The sequence below is a fragment of the Acanthopagrus latus genome, chromosome 3, assembly GCF_904848185.1.
Source record: "Acanthopagrus latus isolate v.2019 chromosome 3, fAcaLat1.1, whole genome shotgun sequence".
Lineage (NCBI taxonomy): Eukaryota > Metazoa > Chordata > Actinopteri > Spariformes > Sparidae > Acanthopagrus > Acanthopagrus latus.
Window position 1 is genome coordinate 14243669 of NC_051041.1, and position 25534 is coordinate 14269202.

The 25534-nt window shown below is 43.3% G+C and overlaps 1 protein-coding gene across 4 annotated transcripts in view; it reads left to right on the plus strand.

Annotated features, from left to right (window-relative positions):
- gabbr2 (gamma-aminobutyric acid (GABA) B receptor, 2) overlaps window positions 1-25534 on the plus strand; it is a 197073-nt gene that overhangs the window by 130794 nt on the left and 40745 nt on the right. For all 4 annotated transcript variants that reach the window (XM_037093801.1, XM_037093800.1, XM_037093799.1 and 1 more), the window contains 5 exons: window positions 3753-3833; window positions 4775-4925; window positions 5255-5387; window positions 7215-7322; window positions 12729-12851. In XM_037093801.1, the coding sequence (XP_036949696.1) occupies window positions 3753-3833; window positions 4775-4925; window positions 5255-5387; window positions 7215-7322; window positions 12729-12851 (596 nt within the window). The remainder of the gene's footprint in view (window positions 1-3752; window positions 3834-4774; window positions 4926-5254; window positions 5388-7214; window positions 7323-12728; window positions 12852-25534) is intronic.

The window sequence follows — 25534 nt, forward strand, 5'->3', positions numbered from 1 at the left end:
AACTAGCAACACCCTCCCTGCTGTCAGTTTACCTCCAGGCAATAGTCCTCTCACAGTCCTTTCAAGTTAAATAGCTCACAAGGATATAATCGAACTGCACCGCTAATGCCTCTCAATGAAGCAGCGTTTTTATTTTATTTATTTTTTATTTCTTTCTCCTCCATGTGAGAATTTCACTGATCTGACATAAAACAAAATATAATTATAACTCGATCAAAGACAAGCTAATGCCAGCATCGTGGACAAGAACTCCAAATTGATTTAATCACATTTACACAAAGACTGCTGCAGAGGTGGGTCCGAGTACGCATGATAAAAGATACCCGGGATTCGGCGCGATAAAAGAGATTTATTGTAAATCAGACCCGGCAATTACCACTTTGATTTGAGTCTCTTCTCCAAAAGAGGACAAATCAAATCAATTCTCTGTTTGAATTGCAGGTGTGTCAGAGAAATATCAAATACATATTCTTCATTTTTTTTTTTTTTTTTTTCTAGGCATGTCCAGTGAAACAGTTTTGAGAATTACGACTGAACGAACAACACTGAGAAAGAGAAAACTTGTTTTCTGATCTTTATATTTGGCTTGTATTGCATTTTCTCATCATATTGTTAATGTGTGATTTAAATTGCTGTCTTTGTACCTTCATCTAGACCACAGGAAGACCAGCAACCACTGTTTGGAAGCTAAACCACGATATTAACGAGATATTTTTTAGGTCCAGTGCTTGCAATTGACAGTTGTTGTTTCCTCGCAGGATAAGATTTAAAAAAAAAACAAACAAACAAACAAAAAAAACCTTGGCCGTATAACTTATGTTCCATTGTCATGTGGAAAATAATAATAAACCGTATCTAGAAATAAAAAAAAAAAACAATAAAAGACAAAAGCAATATATGACTGCATCACATTGACGGAAGCCAATCTTCATATTGAGGACTTCAGCCTTTACTATACATTTAGTGATGACATTCACACTAAGAAAAGGTAACAGCCACACTGGTGACCCTGCTCACCCGCTGTGGAGCTCCCTAATGCTCCCCAGATCCCGATGGACGTGCTTGTTGTTATCGGTAACGGTGGAAATGGTGGTGTTACATATAACTGTTATGGCTGTCAGCACAGAGCCCATTCATTCCCATTGAAGATACAGACATTTAGAAAACGTTTCACCGAAAAAACACTTCATGAAAGACGGGGAAACTTCATCAAATATGATGGCATTGTAGTTTTTAACAAACATCGCTCAGACAGAAATAAATAAATAAATGTTAATTGCAGACTATTTTCAGTTATTCAGCGCGCTATTGGGTATTTACAGCAGCAGGACGGGATTGGTTAAAAATAAACTATGATGCCAGTGATCATAATGACAAAGAAACATGTCACTCAGTGCAGTGCTGTGGCTCATATTTGTGTTTTTACAGATTTTGTTCACCAATGTCGCTTCACTGCACACAGGAATAAGCAATATCAGGCTTAGGCACATGTCCTAAAGGCAGGTGGCATTGATTCTTTTTGGCCGTAAAAAAATATAGAATATCACTATCCATCTCCCTTAAGTCTTGTTAAGTCTCATTCGTATCTCACATGTCAGGGAAGTTCAAAGTTGTCTCATGGCCAATTAACAAATTCACCACAAACTGTACTTTCGTTGAAAGCATCTAATGAAACAAAAGGGCATTAAAAATGTTGCACAGGCTGAATGACAGGTAGAGCTTTACCAGCTTGCCGCAGCCATCAATATTCCCTGTGGGGACAGAGTGCTGGGATAGTATTTTAGCATCTCAAAGGAAGAGCGCTGATATACAATCCCTTCTGCTGTTTAGATCCTAACAAAGGACGTGGTCGAGGGAAACATCGTTATTGATCCTCGTTCAGCATCGCCAACTTCGAGAAACACAAATCCTGATCGCGTATGCACATAAAACTCACTGTTCCGCAATTGTCACGTACAGTCCGTGGAACATTTTTCAACACTTGCTGATGCTTTGATGCCAGAATTGGAGATCAAATGAGGTGATTCATGGAGAGGAGAGGAGAGGAGGGGAGAGGAGGGGAGAGGAGAGGAGAGGAGGGGAGAGGAGGGGAGGGATGAGGGGACGGCGGTGCCCTGTGATGCCGCAATAGCTGATGTTATCTGTCATTTTCCTAGTCAAGGACAATGCCGCTGAGGAGTTCAATGGGGCTCTAAGAGTGATAACAGGGAGAAACAGAGGGAGATTTGCGCGCACAAACCAGACAAAATTGCAGGTTGTTTGTAGTGCTTACCAAAAAAAAAAGAGAAAAGAAAAAAAAAAATCAAAATAATCCGTCGTCTCTTCCCTTCCCCCTCCTTTCTTCTCCTCTCCCTGGTGTACACTTTAAGTGAGTAATCTTTATGAGAGAAGGAGAGTGAAGGCCCAGGTTTGTCTGACAAGGTCATGCTTCCTCCAGATATTACACCTGAGGGACCTATAGTTGTTGCTAAAATAGAAAACACTAAATCCTGAAATAGCTATGTAGAGGTTTGAGCAGAACTCCACAGAGACAGTGGTGTTTACAGGCTGGGGTCTACGGCAGTTTACACCCCTTTGACTCCATCCACAAAACACTAAAGACAATGTGTATTACAATATAAATACACAGGTTGCAATTGCACTTATTTGCTGTTCCCTTCTGCGTCAGTTGGGGATTATTTTAGTGCGCTATTAAAGTCTGGTTTTGCTGCATTTGTATGTTTTTGCCTGTTCGCATCGCAGCTGGTTCCTGTGATATCTGCTCTTCTGTGCCATTTAGATCTCCTTGAGGTGAAATAAACTGATAATTGAGAGGGAAAAAAAATCAGGAAGACTGCTTCCTGGTTGAAACTGCATCGAAAAGCTACCAACAGAGGTCTTTATAAGATAATCTTACTGAGTACTTTTATGTTAGCGGCATTTTGTTGTTATATTACTAATGTGTTTGCCAAAAATTCTGTGATTTAAAATGTCTCTGTGAGGTTGCAACTCTGTGCCAGACCGTACAGCTTGAAGCGCGATCATTTCTTTACTGTGTCCAATTAGTGCTTGAATTAGATTTATTTGTTCTCTTCAAGACTCTCCTTTCTCCAAATAAGGATCACCAATGCTGCATTTTATAAACCCTTTAACCTGCTTTGTATCAACCAACTATTACTTCAGCACTTTATTGCATAATGAAGTTGGCAACCTGAAAGATTTCATAAAACCCACCAGAGAAATGAGATAGAAAACTTGAAAACTTGTCTAACCACAAAGAGCAATGCTGGGCTGTTTGCCATAACACCACACATAATTCAGTTTTTCAGCTATGTGAGTGGCTCAAGGGATCAGGTGGTGGTGATGCATCATTGTCATCACATCTGAAAATTGCAGTTAGTCAGATGCTTTGGTTCATGACCAAATTAAAGCAGAGCTTATGACTATGCCAGCAGCCTCAGCGTAGCGAATGTTAGCTAACCTGCTAAACATCAACAGACTGTCATGACATGATTATTGTGACCAAGTTGGTATGCTTCCATTAACATTTAATAACAAAGCATTATCTCACAGGGCCGCTAGTATGGTGTAAACTTATCAGTCTAATTTAAAACTATTTCATGCAGCGGATTTAATTGCTTTGAAAGTGTGAAACCAGCCCGGGGGGGTGAAGATAAAGGGGTGCAGCCGTCTAGCAGCCAGTTTAAGTCCTTGCATTTATTCTAATGTTAACATATATATGTGTGTGTGTCTGTGTGTGTGTTATTCAACAGAGGGCCAGGAAGTGAAGGTAGGAGAGTACAACGCGATTGCCGATGTGCTGGATCTCATCAACAACTCCATAAGGTTCCAAGGTAAGAGGACGACTGCTTATGTGTGTGTACGTCTTCGGTTTTGTGCGTCTTGTGTGCGCAGTGATGCAGTGGTGAAAACCACTGAAGAGGAAAAAGGTCTCCTGATGCATCCACGTGAGTGTTTATATATACGTTAAAGGACCATTTACCACTTACCACCTGAGCGCTCCTGTCCACCTGCTCACTTGAACCCAAACTCCCTCCAGCGCACAGAAGTACTCAGGCACTCTCAGACACCGCCACCAGCACCACCCAGCACCACCCAATGTGGGGACTCGCCACTCTCCTTTACCACTCTGCACTGTCCTCTCTCAGCTAAATTATTTACCAGTCCATTTTTCACCCCTCCCGCGTTCGCTTGTGTTGACATACTTTGTAATTTGTTCGATCCCCCTGGCTATTCTCCCCACCACCACCGTCCCACTCTTCTTCCATCTTCACGGCCTTGCCCCACGTACAGAGACTCTGGGACGGCACCATCTAAGACGCTTGTTTCCACATCCCTGACCACAGTAAGTGGAGATGTGTAAGATGATGCCATTGCGATCGATCGGCGCACACTGGGCGGGAGAAAAATAGAGGAAAAGATAAGAAAGTGCAGTGTCTAACCACAATAACTTGACTGTGGCGCAAAGAGAGCCTCGCGCTCACCTCTGGGAAACCGAGGACGAGGAAATGGGTCTCAAATGACTGGACGTCTGCTGCAGTGTCACTATTTTGTGGCTGAAGTGAAAAAGAATTTGCAGGGGACCGGTTAAGCTGTCAAAGTGAGAGAGAAACCTCACTGTTGTTGAGCTGCATTACAGTCATTTCAGGCAGGATACTGTAATATACCCTGCAGATGACATCAGTGTGGGAAGTTTCAGTGTTACATTATGTTTGAGGCTCACTCAATTTGAGAGAAACCTTTTCTTTTGTCTGTCACACCTTTCTGTTCTCAGGTGTGGAGCCACCCAAGGATCGCACATTTGTTCGCCTGCAGCGGCGCCACATCAACGTGCCCCTCTACAGCATCCTGTCCACCATCACCATACTGGGCATGCTGATGGCGGGGGCCTTCCTGTTCTTCAACATCAAGAACCGCAACCACAGGTCAGCTTTTTGAAGCATCCCGACATCCTTTAGAGCAGGGGGATAGTGGCGGGGATTAGATGAAGGATAGCTAGTGAAGGTGAAACAGATAAACGGGAAAGTAAATGAGGGGTTGGTGTTGAGGGAGAAGGTAGAGGGGAATGAGTCAAGGACGGGAAGAATCAGGGGAGATTGAATGGTATTTGAATAAAAGAACGACAAAGCATGAGCAATGATTACTAACCTTTAACTGTCTGCAGGTAGAGTGTTATTTTTCACAGTTCACTCTCCTCCACACTGTAACATTTTTTGATGAATAGGACCCACTCTTATTCTTGTGTTTCCTTCAGGCTCATCAAGATGTCTAGTCCCTACATGAACAACCTGATCATCCTTGGAGGCATGCTCTCTTACGCCTCTATTTTCCTGTTTGGCCTGGATGGGGGTTTCGTCTCTGACAAAGAGTTTGAGACCCTTTGCACTGTGAGTTCACTCAACACATTTTACTAATACATAAACGATGAATAGAGGTTGGGGTCAGATGTGGTTATGGAAAGAGCTGCAGCTAATCGTTATTTTCATTTTTGATGTATCTGCCGATCCGTTTCGCAATTAATCTTATCAATCTATAAGTAGACTTATCAGTCTATAAGTAGACCTATAAGTAGATAGATAACAATTGCCTAGAACGCAAAACGACATATTCAGATGACTTCTTTTGCCCAACCCACAGTTCAAAACCTGAAGATGCCTCGTTTACTATCATTAATGACAAAGAAAAGCAGCAAATCTTCACATATGAGAAGTTCAAACTAGCAGAAATGTAACATTTTCGCTTGAAAGATTACTAAAATGATTAACGGGTAACTGCGTTGTGTGTAAATGCGGTGCCGTGTTTCGAAAAGCGGTCCACTCATGTGAATTTGCTCTCCTGTAACGCTGCTGGACTCATTATGGACTAGTTTGAAATGAAATGATCAAAATCAATACATCAGAATCAGAGATATCGCCTTTTTTTGTTCCACTCATTCTTCTTCCGTTTCAGAACATGTCACCTCCATTACCCACAATTCAACTTAACCATTGAGTGACATCACCAGAGGCGATTAATCAGAATACATACAGCATCCTCTGGAGCCATAAAAGGCTTTATACTACCGTCGTGCTCCCTAAGACCTGTAAACACACTTCAGTGTGTGAAATTGGTGGAGTCGACGATTCGTTTTCTTTCAGTTGAATAATGGACTAATTGACTCATCATGGATATTCACTGCTATTTTCTTAATTTAAATATTTGGAATGGGCTTAAATGTTGAGACTGCTGCTGAAACGCTAATCAAGTGCACTATGTGACACCAACAGGAAGTGAAAACTGATTGAATCTCTCTCTCTCTCTCTGGGTCCCGAGCCAGCATAGGGCACATTAAGCATCTCCCCCCCCAGGTAGCATTACCGTGTGACTATGTAGATGCTGGATTAATTAAAGAGTTTTGATTACAGCGATAACCAGCTTCCACTGAGATACCACCCCACCCAGACACACACACGCACACACACATCAGAGTAAATGAAAGGCAGGGCACGTCTCGAGCTGCCATTCACCTGGCCGAAGCGCTGCAGCAGAGCCGAAACAGAGCTTGTCACTGCAGACGAGGTTCTTCAGCAAGGGAGCATAGAGGTTGATCCATTCACCTCCAATCAATACGTGCTGGTCTCCTTGAGAATAGACAGAGTAATTGTTTTGGGGTTTTTTTGGGGGGGGGGGGCGATCGTTGTCTTCTTTACCCTGTGCTTTGTCCCTGCCTTATTGCTTTCAAGATGTGCTGGAGAATGACACGTGAAAAGAGCCAGGTGTAAATGGACGAGTGCAGATGGTGTGAATGGTCACACACTGGTGTACACATAAAAAACAAACATGTGGATCACATGGAGCCCTCAGACACTGTATTCTGTATACAGAAGCTCTCTGTGGCTATTTTAGGACGTCACAGTCTATATTCAAATTCTAAGCTTTTAAAACATGTCAGCCTTGTCCTCTGTGCTGAAGCAGTGAGAAAGGTTCTACATTTTGTCTCTCGTTAAGATGAAATGCTCTCAGGAGTGTGACAGCTTCCATGGTCCAGGACGTTCTCCCGGAGCTCAACACTTAAGAGACGGGAAATAAATCTGACAGCTTCTTATTTTTAGAATTGCTATTTTGAATTAACTTCTCAAGGAAAAAATGCAAATACCCGTCAGATCAGATGTTTGAGCCTTGATCGCCGTTTTGAAACACGGCACTTAATCCGCGTGTCCCTGTTGTTCTGAAAGGTCCGGACGTGGATCCTCATTGTCGGATACACAACCGCTTTCGGCGCCATGTTTGCGAAGACCTGGAGGGTGCACGCCATCTTCAAAAATGTCAAGATGAAGAAGAAGGTAATGAAAATGTGTTACTATTTTATGATGAATATAAGAATGATTAAAATGTCATTTCCGGGTATGCAGGATCTGCTAAAAAAAACAAACAAACATTTGATTGTTCAGTTATGAAACACCAGCGCTTTATGTGCCTTTTTGTCTAATCAGCTTTAAAGGGACAGTTTGTAAGATACTGCCTGAATTTTCCTGTGTTGCAGAGATGTCTATTGAAGTTCACTAATACCACTTGGTACCGCAAGAGCTGATAGTCCAATAGCCCCCTTTAGTTTCAGATGGAAGATGTAAGAACAGGGAGTTTGCTGCATAGTCCAATAATTGAACTAAATATAGCTCACAAAATGTCAATGAAGGAAATACTTTCACACACATTTCCATTACGTAACACAAAAATACAACCATAAACCTTCTGAATTCAAGTTTCTCTCTTTTTGCTGAACTGAGACGAACTTAAGCAATCACCTCTGGTTTGGTCCAAATAAATCCTCAATTCACAGAGTAAGACATGAAAATATTCCGGCTCTACGCGCCCTTATAACCCGCTGCTGATACCTCTCTTGGTCCCGTCTGCCACTTCATGCCTTTCCTGGCCCTGCCTGCTGTGTCTTCTTGTCCCTGGAAACACTGTTAAAGAAAAATCACCGTTGTATTGTGTCCCCTGTCCCCAAATTGACCTCCGTCTGCCTCACAGTCTCGGTTCAGTCCGAGCCCGGTGTCCAGCCAGGTTCACTGTGAGGTGACTGAGCTCCGTTGCTTGCAGTGATCCACTTAGCTCAATGATTAGCTCAATGATTAGCTGAGCTACTTGCTAACAGCAGCTAGTTGCTACAGACAGACAGCTACAGTAAAGGGTGTAGTAGCAGTTAGGGGTTATGATACCCCCTATCATTTGGAGCTACCTTCAAATTCTTGCAATTTCCTCAAAATGACCCCTTTTATTTTAGGTTTGTTTTAACATTTTTAGAAAAAAAAATGAGCTAAATCTGTCCTTGTGAACAGCCATTACAGGCACATTTCATGCGATCCTTTCTGGTTGAATCCGGCCCAGAGGAACCTTTTATTTCTTATCACACCGTGTACATCTGTTGGATAGAATAACTGCCAGTTCATAAAAAACACAGGAGTCTCCATTAAAACATCCAGACTTGACAGTCTCATCCATGAAGCTTGCACATGCCTTTTAAAAAGCCCAACACTGGTGTGTGGGTGATTGTATTCACACTCATGCTTTTCAACAAACACTCTGAAAGACTGGCAGCCCCTGGCACCTGCTTTTAGAATCTTCTCTGAGAAAAAAAAAAAAAAAAAGATTCAGAAATACAAATGGCTTTTTAAACATCTGACACAATCTGTTTCACTGGCCTACTTACATAAAGTGGTGCCGAGCTCACTGAATGTTGTAACTATGCTCGGCCTTTTTGTATTTATAGATCTTGCTCTCTTTGTCACTCTTTCCCTCCGTCTCTCTCTCTCTCTCTCTCTCTCTCACTCTCTCTCACCCTCTTGCATATTGGAGGAAGTGTGGGTGGCCTGCCAGAGAAAGAGAGCAGGACGAGAGGGAGGAAAGAGGGATGGATCAAAGAGTTAGAGAGGTTGGAGGGATGTGGGGAAGTAGTGACAGAAGGGAGGATGGAGAGACAGAAGGAGGAAGGCGAAGCAGGGCAGAGAGAGGGACGAGACAAACCAAGTTGCACAAATGGAAAAAAAAAAAAATAGGTTGGACACTGTGAAGAGAAAGCTGTGAAAAAGAGGGCAGAGGAAAGATGAAGATAAGGAGAATTTAGATTACAGGTTAAAAGGCAAAGAGCTGTGACCGAGCTCTTCTTCAGCCTGTGCCTTTTTTTGTTCCTTTTTCCAGCACAGTGCTGTGACGCACGTTGAAGTTACGGATGGTGGCGGGTAAATAGTTTTCCATCTGTTCTGTTCATGCAGCACTTGAATTTCGTTCAGCTGGCATTGAGTTTGAACGAGACAGAAGTAAAGCTATTTAAAAAGTAACCACCATAACATGTCCCCGGCCTCCAGGCTGCTTTCTACCGCTCCCTGTTTTCCTGATTGTGACGTCGAACATGACAAATTTGACTTTAAAAATGGAAAATTTTCACTGGCAATAGGAAAGGGGTGAATCGTCAATAATTTTAAAAAAGCTACGTACTATATTGCCAAAAGTATTCGCTCACCTACCTTGACCTGCAGATGAACATCCCATTCTTAATCCATAGGGTTTGATATGACGTCGGTCCACTCTTTACAGCTATAACAGCTTCAACTCTTCTGGGAAGGCTTTCCACAAGGATTAGGAGTATGTGTATGGGAATTTTTGACCATTCTTCCAGAAATACGTTTATGAGGTCACACACTGATGTTGGATGGGAAGGCCTGGCTCTCAGACTCCGCTCTAATTCATCCCAAAGGTGTTCTATCGAGTTGAGGTCAGGACTCTGTGCAAGCCAGTCAAGTTCATCCACACCAAACTCTCTCATCCATGTCTTTATGGACCTTGCTCTGTGCGCTGGTGCACAGTCATGTTGGAACAGGAAGGGGCCGTCGCCAAACTGTTCCTACAAAGTTGGGAGCACGGAATTGCATGGAATTGTCAGAGTTCCTTTCACTGGAACTAAGGGGCCAAGCCCAGCTCCTGAAAAACAACCCTACACCATAATCCTCCCACCACCAAACTTTACGCTTGGCACAATACAGTCAGACAAGTACTGTTCTCCTGGCAACCACCAAACCCAGACTTGTCCATCAGATTGCCAGATGGAGAAACGCGATTTGTCACTCCAAAGAACGCGTCTCCACTGCTCTAGAGTCCAGTGGCGGCCATGGAAGAGTGACCCATTCCTTCACAAATGTTTGTATAAACAGTCTGCATGCCAAGGTGCTTGCTTTTATACACCTGTGGCCATGATAGTGATTGGAACACCTGATATCGATTATTTTGATGGGTGAGTGAAAACTTTTGGCAGTATAGTGTATGTCCCAACTTCTTACCGTTCCAATCGAGACAAAAGCAAATGAAACAACTATCAGCACTTAAACCGCAAGATGTATTCTCTGTTGGTTCAAGGGCTGCTTGCAGGGCACTGACACACACACACACACACACACACACACACACACACACACACACAAACACAACTTCCTTCACCCTGATTGAGTGCAGGTGCATTGGCTTCAGTTGAGCGATAGTTGCTGTTGGTGCCCTGAAATCTCTGTCAGCCAATGTCAGGGGAGGGAAAAGCACAAGTGTCTAGCCATCCTTTTTTCGAACGGTGGGGCTGGAACCGCATCCCTCATCTACCCCCACCCCCACCCCCCCGCCCCCGCCCCCGCCCCCAGCCTTCCCTCCATCGCTCTTCCTGTACACTAGGGAGAGCACAGGTTGTAAATCAGGGGTGTGTTCGATAAGGGTTCCACTCGGTGGGCTGCGGCTGGCACTCCTTCACTTCTTAAATAGCTCAGTGCCAAAGACAGCATGTGTGTGCGTGTGCAGGGTGGGGGGGGCACTGTCAATCAATGTCCTCCTTCTCCAAATACACACAAGCACACACCACAGACACAGATAAACATACACGCTTGGAAAGAAAATCACCCTTTAGACAAAACGCTCACCCACAGGCAGCTACTTGTCAGTCTTCCTATCTCGATAATTTACTGAGGACTTCTTAGTCAAATATTGGTTGATGCACACACACACACACACACACACACACACACACAAAGGGCAGGCTAAAGAGCACACACATAACACACACACATACATAATGATTAAGGTTGTCTGAAAGTTACGTCTTCACCAGAAACATGAAGACACTAGAGCCCAACTGATACGTCAGAGTGCCAATAATACTGGGGGAAAGAAAACACTACTTAACACTTCAGGTAATTTAGCGCCAGTAAGTAGTTTTGTCTAGCAGACTCAGTTGGCAGAGTAACATTTCACAGTTCAACAGATGGTGGTGTACTTTCCTCTAAATTCCCTGAAACACGACACGTCTTGCATGTCTTTATTGCAACTTTTGCAAATAAGTTTTAGCCGTCATCTAAACTAAAATGTGTTTCATTCAAAGTTTAACTCCGCCACTTTTACACATTGAAGTGTGTGTTCAGGTCTTATGGAGTACCACTGCATATGTGACAAAAGCAGTATCAAGCCTTTTGTGACTCCAGAAGAAGCTACATGTAATCTGATAAATTGCCTCCAGAGATGTCACCCAGTGGCTACGTTGCATTGTGGGTAGTGTGGGCGCCTAATTTTGAAAAGAAAGAAGAATGTGCGGAATTAAGAAAAGGACATATTTGTCAGTTTGGATCATTTGGTTTTGAACCGTCTATAATGAGTGCTACAGTGTTATAAGATTGGAATACTGGTGCCTACGTTAACCACACTGCAACATCACTGGAGGTAATTTGTCAGATTAGTTGCAGCGTTCTCTAGAGCCATAAAAGGCTTTATACTACTTGTTCACATATATAGTAGCACACCCAAGACCTGTACACACACTGTAATATATAAAATTGGTAGAGTTACCACTTTATATATAGGGATTTTTTTTTATTGTTATCAATCTTGTCAAAAAGATTTCATTGGCTTCGAAGCAGCCATTTGAACTGCTCTGCTTCTCACCACCCTCCAAACTGCACTGAAGCATTGCAGCGTTTCTATTTGCTCGCCTATATTTGTTCAGTGCCAACAACATCAAAAGACACCAGATCAAAAAACAATCCCCTCACACATCTCATCCTGAGCCCACCGGCGGATGGAGACCCGTGCGAGACCGCTGCGCTGCATCTGGGCTGTGTGATACTCTCCAAACACGGCCCGGCCTGTGTTCCCTGACCTTTCGTTTGATGTGCCGTTCCAGCCAGTCAAACGCTATAATAAATAAAGATCACAAACAGGTCATGGCTTTCATCCCTCTAAAGTTCATGGTACAAAAGAGGATCTTTTGTGGTTTACAGCTTTGGCTCTTGTTTGGTAGATCTTTTTCCAACTTCTCTTGCCATGAGGCAACAAAATCGACATGTTGGTGGCACAGTATTGACAGAACTGAATGTCCAAAAGTGATTCTCAGCCCTGGGCCAAAGGGGAAATACACTACGTGTGCCACAGTGTCAAACAGTGTACCAGGTCTTGGTCTCTTGGACTCACAGTTTGGCTGGTTTCCTATCTCAGTGGGTGGTTAATTGCAGCTAAATGCATTGTAATCAGCCCCTGATTAGATGGTTAAAATGAAACCAGCAGGGCTCTGGGTCCTGAGATGGGATGAGAATCACATAATTACAGTGATCAATAAGAAATGTTGTTTAAAATGGCTCCACAGACACACATACCATTACATAACATTAGCAGGTGTGTGCTTTGGCCTAATACAAGCATCTCATCTTCTTTTTCCCCTCCAGATCATCAAGGACCAGAAGTTGTTGATTATCGTTGGCGGGATGCTGCTAATCGACTTATGCATCCTCATTTGCTGGCAGATTGTGGACCCACTTAAAAGGACCGTGGAAGAGTACAGCTTGGAGGTCGGTGTGCATTTTGATGTTGTTGTTTTCCACATCTTGTCTTATTGCGCATATTTTTTTGTTCATGCTGATATAACATGATTTGCCTGCACTGGGAGATCCCCAGTGACACAGATTCTTGCTAAGAATGCCTGTCAATTTGGGGTTTAGGCAAACAAAATGTCCGCCTTGGGCTGTAGTGCAAGCATCTTTGTTGTGCCTGTTATTTTTGGGTCAGGATGTGAGCCATCACTGCCTCCTGTGCTCATCCCATGGCCGGACATCTGCCAGCTTGGATGTGAGACATTGGCAAGGCCCGCTGGAAAAGAGGCACTTGGCATGACTTCCTCCTTGCTGGAGAGGTGGCGTGGTGTGGAGTAGAAATGAACTCTGCTCTGCTGTGATTGGTTAGAGTATATTCAGAATCTTTTGGGATTGGTGCTTAACTATTCGAGCTGTGTGCCCAATTGGCTAAAGTGAACATACTGTAGCTTTGGCACCAGGGGTTGATGGTGTGTGAAGTGCGTTTGGGGTTGGGCATGACATGTTAGTATGTAACTGTCAGTGGTATTATGGAATGCAGACTGTGAATTAGCAGGGCAGAGCTGCATGCTTATTTTCTTGGAGGATTTAGTAGGTTTGGAGAAATTGCCCTATTGAGTTGTATGTGTCATTTTTCCCAAGTATAAAATAGTATGCAGTATGGCATCACCATTCATCCGTCTTTCAGTAGATCGTAACACCAGTGTTGTCCAGCAGACTGCTTAAAGACGCTAGATTAAACGCTTGAGTCAGGAAGATTTCGAGCTGCATATATTAAAATGGCTTTGAGAACATCAGCTCATGCCGTTAAAAAGATGGTTCAGTGTTCCACTGGTTAAACATAAGAGGCTGCGGCACTGATTCATTCCTCAATCTATTAAGTTGTTACACAAAAAGATGGGCTCACATTAGGCTGAGGGCAACTAATGCAGTGTAATGGCAAAATGGGTAATAGAGCCGGTGCAGTGAGGGATATGGTACATTTGGGACGGGTCCTGTATCTATGTGTGACTCTGAATTTTTTGTAATGAGGTGCACTGCAGCTGTGGTTCGTTACGTCTCAGTGTATTAATGAAGGTCTGTCGTCTGTATGTGAAACCAAAAATCCTAGTGAGGCGAGAAAATTCCAAGACAAGGCTGGCAATTACGAGTTATCTGACGCCACCTTTAAAGGCCATAGTTTATCGGACATGTCTGTGTCTTTGGGTGCATTCAGATAACGACAAAATTATTAAAAAATCTTTGAAGAGAAGACCGCAGAACATGGATAGTGCTTAGTGGAAATTTCTTTCTAATGAGTTGTTATTGAAGCCGTCTGTGCTTGGACTTGGTAGTGAGAACAGTCTGTCATGAGACTGTTCTCACCACCAAGTCCAATTTAATTGACAACATTGGTTGGTGACACTTCTAATAAAGAGGTTGTCAGAGGGCCATTGCATTGACAGGCAAGGTCCAATGGTGGATTTTCATGGAGACTTTTTTTGGTCGTATTTTATTGATTTTCATGCTCCTCAGGTCTTGCTGAGGATGGAAGGGTGGCTGACATTGTCTTGCACCCAGTTTTGACTTTTTAATGTCTTCAATTAATAAAAATCCTGTGAATGATTTTCCAAGAGTGCTGGGAGCAGGTCAGCCTTTCTTATTTATTTATTTATATAATTTTCTGTCTTAGTCCTTGATGAAGCGATCCCTATGGGGGATCTCCGAGGAAGAAACTAGCATAGAGATGCGTGATATCTTGCCAGACTTATTTACATTCTTGTGCTCCTTTCGGCGTGCTCTGAAGGTATACTTAGCACATTTGTACAACTCTAGACAAAGCCTTATTTCCTTTGTGATGATAGCCACTTATATATTTAAGCCTGCCCAAAGGGTGTAGCAAAGCCTTGCTTAACATATTCATTTGTGAATGTTGTCAGTGTGTGCAGTCGGGTCCTCATGGAGTATTTTCAGACTCTAAGCCCCCGGCCAGGGGAGTGTTGTGAATATATCAACCACTCAGTGTAGAAGTTTGCTTCCCCCCTGGGGTCGTGGATCTGCATGCCTGGGCTGAAGCAGCAGCTCCACATGCCTGCCCAGCCTGCCAGATTTCCAGCACCAGCAGCAGTGGACCCTTGGGGATCAGCTGGGGGACAGGCAGCCTGGGGCTCCTCTGCGCCTGGCCTCCAGGCGTGTCAGGTGGGACCAGAAACCAGAAGGCAACCCAAATAGGAGGAGAGAGTTGCAAGGGAAAATGGAATAACACTATGCACCTACACAGTGTTTGTGGTAATAAACAAAATTAGGCCTTGTTCCGACTGACATTATCACTGCATCAAATAACACAACCTCATGGTTCATTTCTGCACCAGGCTGCTGCACACAAGATGAGGCTATCGGAGCGGCTGTGGCTCAGGAGGTAGAGCGGGTTGTCCACCAATCAGAGGGTCGGTGGTTTGATCCCCAGCTGCAGCTGCATGTTGAAGTGTCCGTGGGCAAGATGCTGAACAAAAATGGCTCCAGATGGCTGTTTCATCAGCGTGTGAATGTGCCTTTGAAAGGGTGAATGTTGCAAGTGTTGCAGGCCGGTAGACCAGAGAAGTGCTACATAAATACAAGTCCAAGTCTTAAAAGTTGAACCTTGATTAGGGTTGGGCAACATATTGAAATCATGTTGAGACTATATACTGGCTTAGATCTGGATTTTGTTATATCGTGTTGTCTGTTTCTGGTTTTAAGGCTTCCTTACACTAAAGTGTTATCATTTTTTACCCTTTACCCATTTATTATGTTTTGGGTTTTTTTGCCAAGTCCTAGTATCCATGAAGTGCTTTTGAGGAGCTGTCAGAATATTGAGATATATATTGTGTATCGCTATAAATCCTATTAATATAGTGAGATTACCTGCAGACCAGCCCTAACCCTGGATCAGTTTCTGCAGCAAGGCAAGGCACCAAATTGGTCGAACTGTCTTAGATCATATTTGATTTCCTCTCTGCCCCAAGCAAATGTTTTTTTAACACCATTTGAATTTTACGCTGAACGTCCACTTGGGGGGTGGAGAACAGGACCATTGTGGGAGCTCAGGAGCCAGTACGTCCTAGCCTTGACTGACTAACTGTAATTGGGGCAAGGAGAAAGACCATTAGTTACTCAGTTTCCTGTGAGCTCTCACATCATGCTTGGCCATTCCTCCCCTGTGAATTCCCTTTCTCTGTTGTGTTTTTTCTTTCCATCTCTCCCTCACTCTGTGTCTTTGTCAGAACATCCCCTCCTCCAACCATTGCATTTCCTTTCCCCACCGTAGAGACCTGGGAATAACATTGGCCTTGGGTTCACAGAGCTGTATCTACCTGCTCTACCCAAGGGTATGCGGTATGACAACGTGGTGTTATTGAACTGTCACAGTGCTCGCTACTCCGCCGTTGTTCAAACCGTCACACAGGGGGGTTTCCTTCTTGACTCACGAGCAACAAGGGTACTCACACATTGTTTACATCGACGGTTGTTGCTTTTTTTTTGGTCAAATGCTCATAAAGTGAGATGACACTCAGGAGGGATCATCGATGCAAGTGTGTGCTTAGCAGAGAAATGTACTCTGGTATAGTGAAGTGGGTACTCATATCTATGCCCTGTAGTGGTCAGAGATAGAGGTACATCTAAATATTGTGAGTGGATAACTGGCTGTGGTTTAGATTTTGGGTGAAATGGTCCCACTCATGCTGAAGAATCAAGTTTTCCCCAGTGGAAATGTGGACAAAGTCAATATTCTGCGTCACCAGGGGTAAACCCGCTGCTCCAAATCCAGCAAGCTAAGCTTAATGAGCTACCATTAGCAAAACTAGGGCATCCCCCTTTGCATCCTTTATTAGCATTAGCAAGAAGATGAAACTGTGAAGAGGCTGACAATGGATCCTTGTGGAATACTTCATAAAAGTTGACTGATTTAATACCCTCCCAAATAAAAGCAAAGAAGGACTAGAGATCACACAGGGAGTTAAGTCTCTGAGTCTCTAAAATGAGGGGAGAGTGACCCCCCGAGTCTCATTTTAATTACAGTATGTAGATGATATGCCTTCGACAGAAATGACTCATAACCTTGACATTGTCCCCAACCTCTTCAAACCAAGCCTGGCCTCTGATCTGCTCTTCAGTCTGCACTGCACAGAGCTGCACACACAACCTTATGTGATGAATTCAATAAAAAAATCAGATAACATTAAAGGCATCTCGACCAAGATCGCAATGACGACGGCACTTCTTCCACGATTCTCTACACTGGTCCGACCCCTGAATCCTCAAACTACATTCTGCATATCAGAGACTTTTTTTTTTTTCTCCCAGAAAGCTTATTGAGAGCAGGAACAACTCCGGCTGCTCCAGGAACGTCCTGGGAATGCTGGTGGAGACGTCGGGCGGCAGTGAGCAATTAGATCCATTTTGTGGCTCGTTAATAATTGAGCATTTGTTAATGGTGTGCAGGCAGACTGCTGGTTGCCATCAGATTAAGCCCTGCAGTACTGACACATGTTGCAGTGTCGATGCCCACATGTGTATTGAAGCATGTGAGAGCGTGTTTGACTCAGTTGTTCATTTTTTGTGTTTGTCGCGCCGTGTATAGGCATGTGTTAGTGAATGTGACCTTGTGTGTATGTTCCAGCCCGTATGTGCCCACTCATGCACGGATATGTTTTTGTACGTATCGCCTGTGTGTTTATGTACACATTAACGCCCTCTCTTGTTGTCCTGGGCATTGTCTCCTGCATAATGAAGGACAAACCGTCGAGAAAGGATCATTAGCATTCTGGTGGATCCTGCCGCAGACCCCCTCTACTCTAGTCTGTCCTCTTGTCTCCTCTTCCTTTCCCCTCCCTTCCTCTGTCGTTTTTTTTTTCTTTTTTTTTTTCCTCGGCTTGGAAGCTGCTGCAAGCATTGGCGGGCGGGCTGCAAAAAGAATATTGCAGTGTGGCATCACCATGGCAACGGCCATGGTTTCTGACATCCATAACACGAGCGCGGCACTGTTGATCCGTGAGACAAAAATAGCGGGTTAGGGAACCCACTTCAGGATGGCAACACATGCAGAGAATATTTTAAAACATCTAGAGACACATCCGCTGGGCTGATTATCAAAGACTGATAATGACACATACTCGTGCACGCATATTTCCGTGCAGATGTTTAGGAGCTCTCACAGAGGTTTCCCTCAGCGCTTTGACAATGCACTCATCTGTTCCAAATACATCACTGCGCTAACAAGCCGACGTATGACTTTAACGCGGAACCATTTCTCTTTACGAGGTGGAATGATGGCCTCAACATTAATCTTACGGTCAGAGATGAGGTTGCCATGTTTTTTATTTCGGCCTTTGAATACATCGAATGTGGCAAAAACTCAGATTACATTGTGATTTCTCTTGCTGATAGGCTGTGAAACACCATCTGTTCTCATAATATTTACACACAATATTGTCATAGGATGGGGAAAACACGTTAAAAGAATAGGGGGGGAACCATTGTAGGGAACAGATGAGAAGGACAGTTTTTGCATCTGTTGTTATTCTTATTAATAATTTCATCAGAACTTGAAAGCAGACACTATCTTTGTGTAATTTATCTTGATACCACCTTTTATTAGTCACTGTTGGCACCAATCAGCTACTGTTAACAGTGCTACTGCCTAACGCGATCATTTCTGTAGAGTTCAGCATAAGATTAAAGTAGACACAGTTGGGTCATCCATTGTCAGGCTTAGATGTAAGACTAACCTGTCTCCCCCCTATCTTTTCCATCCATCTTCTTCCTCTCACTGGTCTGTACTGGTGATTCTCCTCTCACAGACCCGTTAACACACTGTGCCGTTCCCCCAGGCATGAGGTTTTCTCACATTCAATCTCCTCTCTTTTATTTATTGTGTTTTCTTTCCCTCACCTTGTCAATTTGCTTACTTTGGAAACTGTCGCTCTCTCTTGCTCTTCCGCCGTTGTCACCTATCCGTTTCACTCCTTGTTGTCCCCTTCCGAGACGCCTCTCTATCAGAATTGTGTTACCAGCCTCTTTTCTATTTGCAGACCCCTTTCTCATTCCATACCTCCGGCTCCCACCTTGCGCTATCCCTCTCACGCTTCTCCTCATTTGGCCCGCGCGCACTCCTGGGAGAGCACTGAAAAAGCAGAGAAAATCGAAAAACAAGCTTGTGACAGCAATACCGGTGGACAAGACTCAGGCTGACCTGAAACATTCCGCCTTCTCCTTCCCACATTTCTTTCCTCTCGCCCCCCCCTTCTCTCTTTACTTCATCTCAGCGTTTCTTTTTCTCACACCATCCTTTTTCTCTCAATTCACCATCTCCTGCTCTATCAATTTTCCAATTCTGTGTTACCTCTTCAAAGGGAGCCATGTCCTCGGCCCCGGCCAGGATCACTTGTCGGGAGGGTGAACTGGGGAGAGTGTGGCTGGAGGGAGGGAGACATGTGCCAGCAAAGTTCCTCCAGTCAGACAGATGAGTGTGGCTGACAGTGAATGTCCTCACCGCTCCTCTGGGATTCTATGCGGGTCGAGGTCAGCCATGCTGTAAGCGCACGTGTGGGATCATATTAAAGAGCTTAGCCGATGTTAATTTTACTGAAACTTTCGTGTGCCTTACATTAAAGTTTCTGGTTGACGAAATTTAGTTTTTTAAAAAAAAATTTATTCTGCCTCAAGGCCCAGACAAACCAAACCAACATTGAAAGCACAAGTGGTGAGAAGGGCTAACTGTTGCATAGCCTCAGGGCACCTTTGTTTCCACCAAGAAATTGCACCTAAACACAACGCAAAGGCTACAGCCGATGGCCACCCGCCGTGAGGAAATACTTAAAAATCTATCAATCTCCTACAACACCACTCACCAATTCACAAATTACATCGCTGCAAGGCACCCTTTTGAATATGACAATGTGGACGCTGGAATGAGGTGTTGGTGTTTTAACAGAAAATAAAGATGACAGAGTGCTTCCTGTGTTGAGTGACCGATCTCAAACAAGTTTCAAGTTACTGCATCTTGATATACGTGCCGTAAACTGAACCTAGTGATTGCGTCGGAAAAATAGTCATCAGGAATATAAATCATGTGTGACCTGCAGCGTTTTTTGCCCTAAAATGCAGACACCCTTGTGATCCTTTTTACACTGCAGTTTTCCACCTCCACACACACACACACACACACACACACAGACACTCACGATCACCTGCCCACGATGTTGTCGCTCCCCCCTCCTCCTGCACTCTCACACACGTTCCCCACTGCAGTCAACTGTTGATTGTGTGAATGCCATCTGAAGGACACGATGCTCCTGTTTCACTATCAGCCTGCTCTGAGAGTGCATGCGGAAAAGGATAGTCCTGTTTACATTTCATTAAATCCAGTCGGCTCTTCATTCTCAATGTTGTAGTCTTATGGGAAATAAAACATAGACGGCGAATAAATGCGTTTTATCTCAGATCTGGGTGGATTAAACAACGTCGGAAATTGAATTACACATGATTTATCCCGGACCAGTCATGTTCCCGATGACAGAAAAAAAAAAAAAAAGATGTCACATGACAAGAACTGAGAATCATAAAGTATTAAAGCTGGAGGCTAAAGAACAATAGCATGTGCCGCATTATCCATGCGGCACATGACCATGCTGAGATGGCGCTAAGATGGACTTTGAGGCTCCTTTGTTAGCGTGGAGTAAAGCGCTGGCCGAGATCAATACCTTTTCAAAGTAAACTGGGTCATTAAGGGATAACCACCACCTACCTAGGCCTTTTCTCATCGACCACCTCTGGAGGGAAGAAGGACTGGGGGGGGAGAACAAAAGCGAAGGCTACACAGAGTGCACACATTCTCAGTGATTTGAATGGCTGCGTGAGCATCTGAGAAATTGCTATTCCAAAAGAATAGTTTAGGCATTGTTAGGGTTATAGTTAGGTATTGTTACTGCATGTGTTGTGTTATCAGAGCGCATCAAGTTCTTGTATTGTGGTGAATTTAAAGCATGTGGTTCTACATTGTTAACGACTCTCCAAATCTAGATTACTACTTTGGAGTAGAAAAACGTGTATTAGACTCTTTTTGCAATCAGGTTTTTTTTTTTTTGTCAAAGCCACTTCACATATTGAGCATAGCTCCACCCTTACCCTCTGTGGTGGGCACAGAGTAGCGTGGTGCCTCAGACCTTGGCGTAAGTAAGTGTGTCACAAGTTTTCCCTTGGGAATACAGAGTTCTGTTTATAGTCTCGCCCGTTTTTACATGTTCCAGCAAGGAGAGTCACGACTTTAGTCCAGAGGGACAGGACAAAAAACCTCAACCTACATAAAGAGTGCTGCATTATGAACTGATGAAATTGGGAGTTGAGTATGTTCTCATGTGTAAAAACAGGAGGAGCTAAAGGAGAAGAAGCAAATAATCCTTACACAAATTTAAGACACAAATTGAATATAAGATTAATATATGTTAAGAGACAACATTGCTTAGTGGATATGTGTTTCACAAGAGTTTGGACTCTGTTCATTTTCAAATGTAATAGTGTCACTGATTTATGCAGTGGAAAACTCCAGGTATGCAACATCAGGGTGCGACCTTTCCGATGTCAGAAGGGGAGGGAATGATGAGGTTTCCAATGAGTTGAGATAATTTTCTCTGCAGGTGAACCAACTAACACAATCTCTCTTTGTTTGTTCATCATACCTTTATACAGACAATCATCTGAGAGAAAGAGAGCACGGTTGTGGGCACCAAGCGCAGACATCAGCTGAGACAGTTTAAGTACTAAATTAGTTCTACCTGGCTCCAGGCAGGATTGTGAGAGGCATCATTAATGCTGGACATAAAATCTACCCAATCGAAGTGGGGATCAACATCAGGGCAGTTTTCTATATTTAAAATGAGATTTAGTTGCTCTCGTCTTGCAGTCAGTGATTTTTACCTCTTCAGCTCTTCAACAACCTAACCTGTTAAGCAAAAGTTTGAAAGCATTTTCATGTTTGTTGTGTTTTGTTTTTTGCGTTTTGTTTCTTTTTGCACAGATCACTGCCTCCATCTATCTTGCGAGAGATAGATGGGGGCGACCTGGATACCTCAGGTCTCAGTTTACACAAGATTTCATCATTTTTGTGAAGAATATTGACCCAGTGTGTCTTGCCATGCTTTGGCAACGCACTGGTATTTGCCTTGCGAGGGACAACATTGTACGCTACGTGTAAGCTGACAGCGTTATCGGTGAATCATGCAGGAAAGCACTCTAAGGACTGCTTCAGAGGTGCTGTGTTTGTTGACACTCTTGCTGGTAAATTGGACATGTGGTTGTGCATGGCTGAGCCTGTTCAAGTGGATCTGTCGAAAATGGAATTGGGTGGCAATATTTACCTCCTTTCTACTTTCTCTCCATCTCTATGAGCTGTGTGAATCTCTCTCTCTCTCTCTCTGTCTCTCTCTCTCTCTCTCTCTCTCTCTCTCTCTCTCTCTCTCTCTCTCTCTCTCTCTCTCTCTCTCTCTCTCTGTCTCTCTGTCCCTTCCCTCCCACTATTCACCTCTCTGTATATGTTACTTTCGCTCTTTCTCTCTGACAAAACACACTAAATTACCCCCGACCTCCAGCATCACCCACACCTCTCTTTTGCTCTCCTCTCACTTTTGGCCCAGCCCTTGTTTCCCCTTCACTCTCCTATACTGCTCCCCCGGACTGCAGTTGCTAGGCAACAGCTGATTGAGCATGAGGGGTATGCAATTGACCAATTAGAAGTCTTGCAAATGAAAAGTGGTGTCAAGAGTTCCTGCAGTTGCAGCTAAGGCTTTATCCAGTGTATGCTGGTCATGGACACTGGATATTGTAACCGTATGTGTATGTAGGTGCATACACACACAAACACATACACACACAATGTACATACGTGTTCCAATAAGGGTGTGTATGTTTCAGGCCGTTGTTAATGCGATCGCACACAAACACTCGCATACTTAACTATGCCAGCTTCCTCTCCTTCCTTCCATTTGTATCAATATCATGTTGCCTGTTCTCTCCTCTCTTCCCCTCTGTTTACTTCCCTCTAACCTCCTGCCCCTTCTCCCATTTCTTCCTTCCATTCATGCACTCTCTTCCTCTCTTTCAATCTTCCTCCCTCCCTCCATCTCCCTTTCATACCAGAGACACCCTCCATCAGTGACCAGACACATCCATCAATGTTCCTCCTCCTCTTCTCTCCATTACGGCTTCGCAGCCGATACACACGCGCACACGCACGCATGCGCGTGCGCACACACACACAGTTCAGGGAAAGGCAGCTCTATCTCATCTGGCCACGGGCTCAGACATGATTAGTTAGAGACTCGAGATAGTGATGCAGCTCTTGATGATGTCGGTGACTCTGTATGTGACGAAGATGATAATGATGATGATGATGATGTCGATGATGACGATGATGACGATGATGACGTCGTTGATGATGAATAGGTCCTGGAGGCAGTGAGGTGATGATGAGGTACACTTAGACCATCATTAACGTCGACCTTTGACCACGAACCCGAGCCCGACCGGATACTGAGTCAACTTATCCCGGCATAACGCCGTCCCGTGAGCTAACTAATGAAATGTTTATGTCATGTTTTCATTTGACCTTTTTTTAAACATGCAAAGCAGATAATTCTGCAATAATTTAGAACTGGAGGAAGGAGATCGGAGTCAGCTCAAAGTTCAAACAAGGTTTTAAGCTTGTACAAGAGGAGCATTCATGGAGCAACACGCAGGTCTGTTACAAAGTGAAGACTCAGCGTCTTAGGAGAAAACCATGGTATTTATCTGTCTCTGTGGGTGTGTTTTCACTCTGATAGTTACTAATTTATTCCCTCCCACACTTAAGGAAATAGTTCCCAGAGAAGGAAGTGATAACCTTAAGTGATTATTCAACACCTTACATGTGTCCAAAAACAACTTCAACCAAGGTCACAGATCACAGGTCACGTTAAACACTTATATTGAACATTCCTGTGTAAGACTTCACTTCACATCTCTCCTCATGAAGTACAAAATGTCCATCACAATTGTCACCTATTTGGTACAAAAAAGATTAAAGCTTTTTTAACAAATAAACACATTTGAGGGGAAAATAACTTAATGCTCATGAAAATGATCTGTCCATGAAGCGAGATGATTTTACTCAACAAGACATCTCCTAATAAGTCGGTTAAGTCTATAAACAAGTAGGTTCTGTTAGCGGCCAAATTTCTGAATTGAATGGAAAATTTTGGTTTTCACATCAGTTTGTTGAGATGAGACATGTCGTAGCAAAAGAATGAATGAAATGCACCGGATAAAAGCAAATATTATTTTAATGATATTTTTGCAAGGCCAAGGTACAGTACTAGAATAAATCACGAATTTTAGTGGACAACTGCAGTACTTTATCACAGGGAGTTCGGTCATGCTATCAAGGGAAACATGGTTCTTTTCATATAACAAAATGTTGTTTGTTATAACTGGCTAACTGGAGCATGAGGTACATATTCAATGTAAGAATACACCATTTATTCAAAGATAAAACAAAACAACTATTAAATACATTTTAAAACAAGTTACCTAATTGCACCTTGCGTTGCACCTTGATAATATCCGGAAATATGCGTTGGTCTTTAACAAGTACACAAGTAGTTTTTACACACAAAAAAAACTGCATGTAGATCATAATACTGGTAGCAGCTACAAATAAAAGCTACTATTTGACTGCAAATTTGGGAATGTGTTCACAAAAAACTCAAGGCACTCTGCTTTGCTGAAGTTCAAAAGCTGGAAAGTCTTTAGTAGACTAGCTACATGATTAAAATCACATAAAAACACAATAAAGGATTTTAAACATTTGTACCTCAACAAGGCGGTGTGTGTTGACTTTTCAGGAATCATTCCCCCTTTTCTGTGGACAAACGCCATACGTGACTTTCTCATAAAAAAGAAAATTAATAATAATAGTAATAATGATAATAAGACACAAGTTCAGACCTAATAGGCTGTGTGCTTGATCTTTAATGTAGTTATATGGACAAGTAAAAGGACGGTATGTAAACAGGTGGGGCTGATTTTAGGAAACTATAACCCTCACAAAAACTACATCTCAGTGCAGAGTTGTATAATATAGGATTGTAAAACATGACACTAGTTAGACTTTTCTTCTAATTAGGAACTATTGCAATTCTTATTGCTGCTGATATTACTCTTTATGTAGAGAGCTGAAACGAGACAGAAAGACCAACCAATAGTAGTCAGTGGTGCTGTGCCAAGGATACTGTATGACCTTTACTGACTTGCCACGCAGCACTTGGCATAGCTGAAAGTACTGTCTGCCAGGGATTGAACCAGATGGAGGATTGTGTTTTTTTCTTCTTTGCAACATCCAAGAGCTTCAATCAATGTAGTTGTTGACTGACTAAAGCACGGGCTGACCTGGCTCAACTTTGTGTCTTTAACTATAAGAAGCAACTGTGTACCTTTTTGATAACTACAGCAAAGATACGCAACCAGTAGACCTAGGATGTGCCTTTTATAGTAGTTTTGTCCTCTACTCCTGTTCCTGCAAACGTGTTTTGTCCCTTAATTAGCACATTATACCGTAAACAACACAAGTAGCTCAGTGATATCACACCTAAGCAGTCATTTTGTGTCGCTAA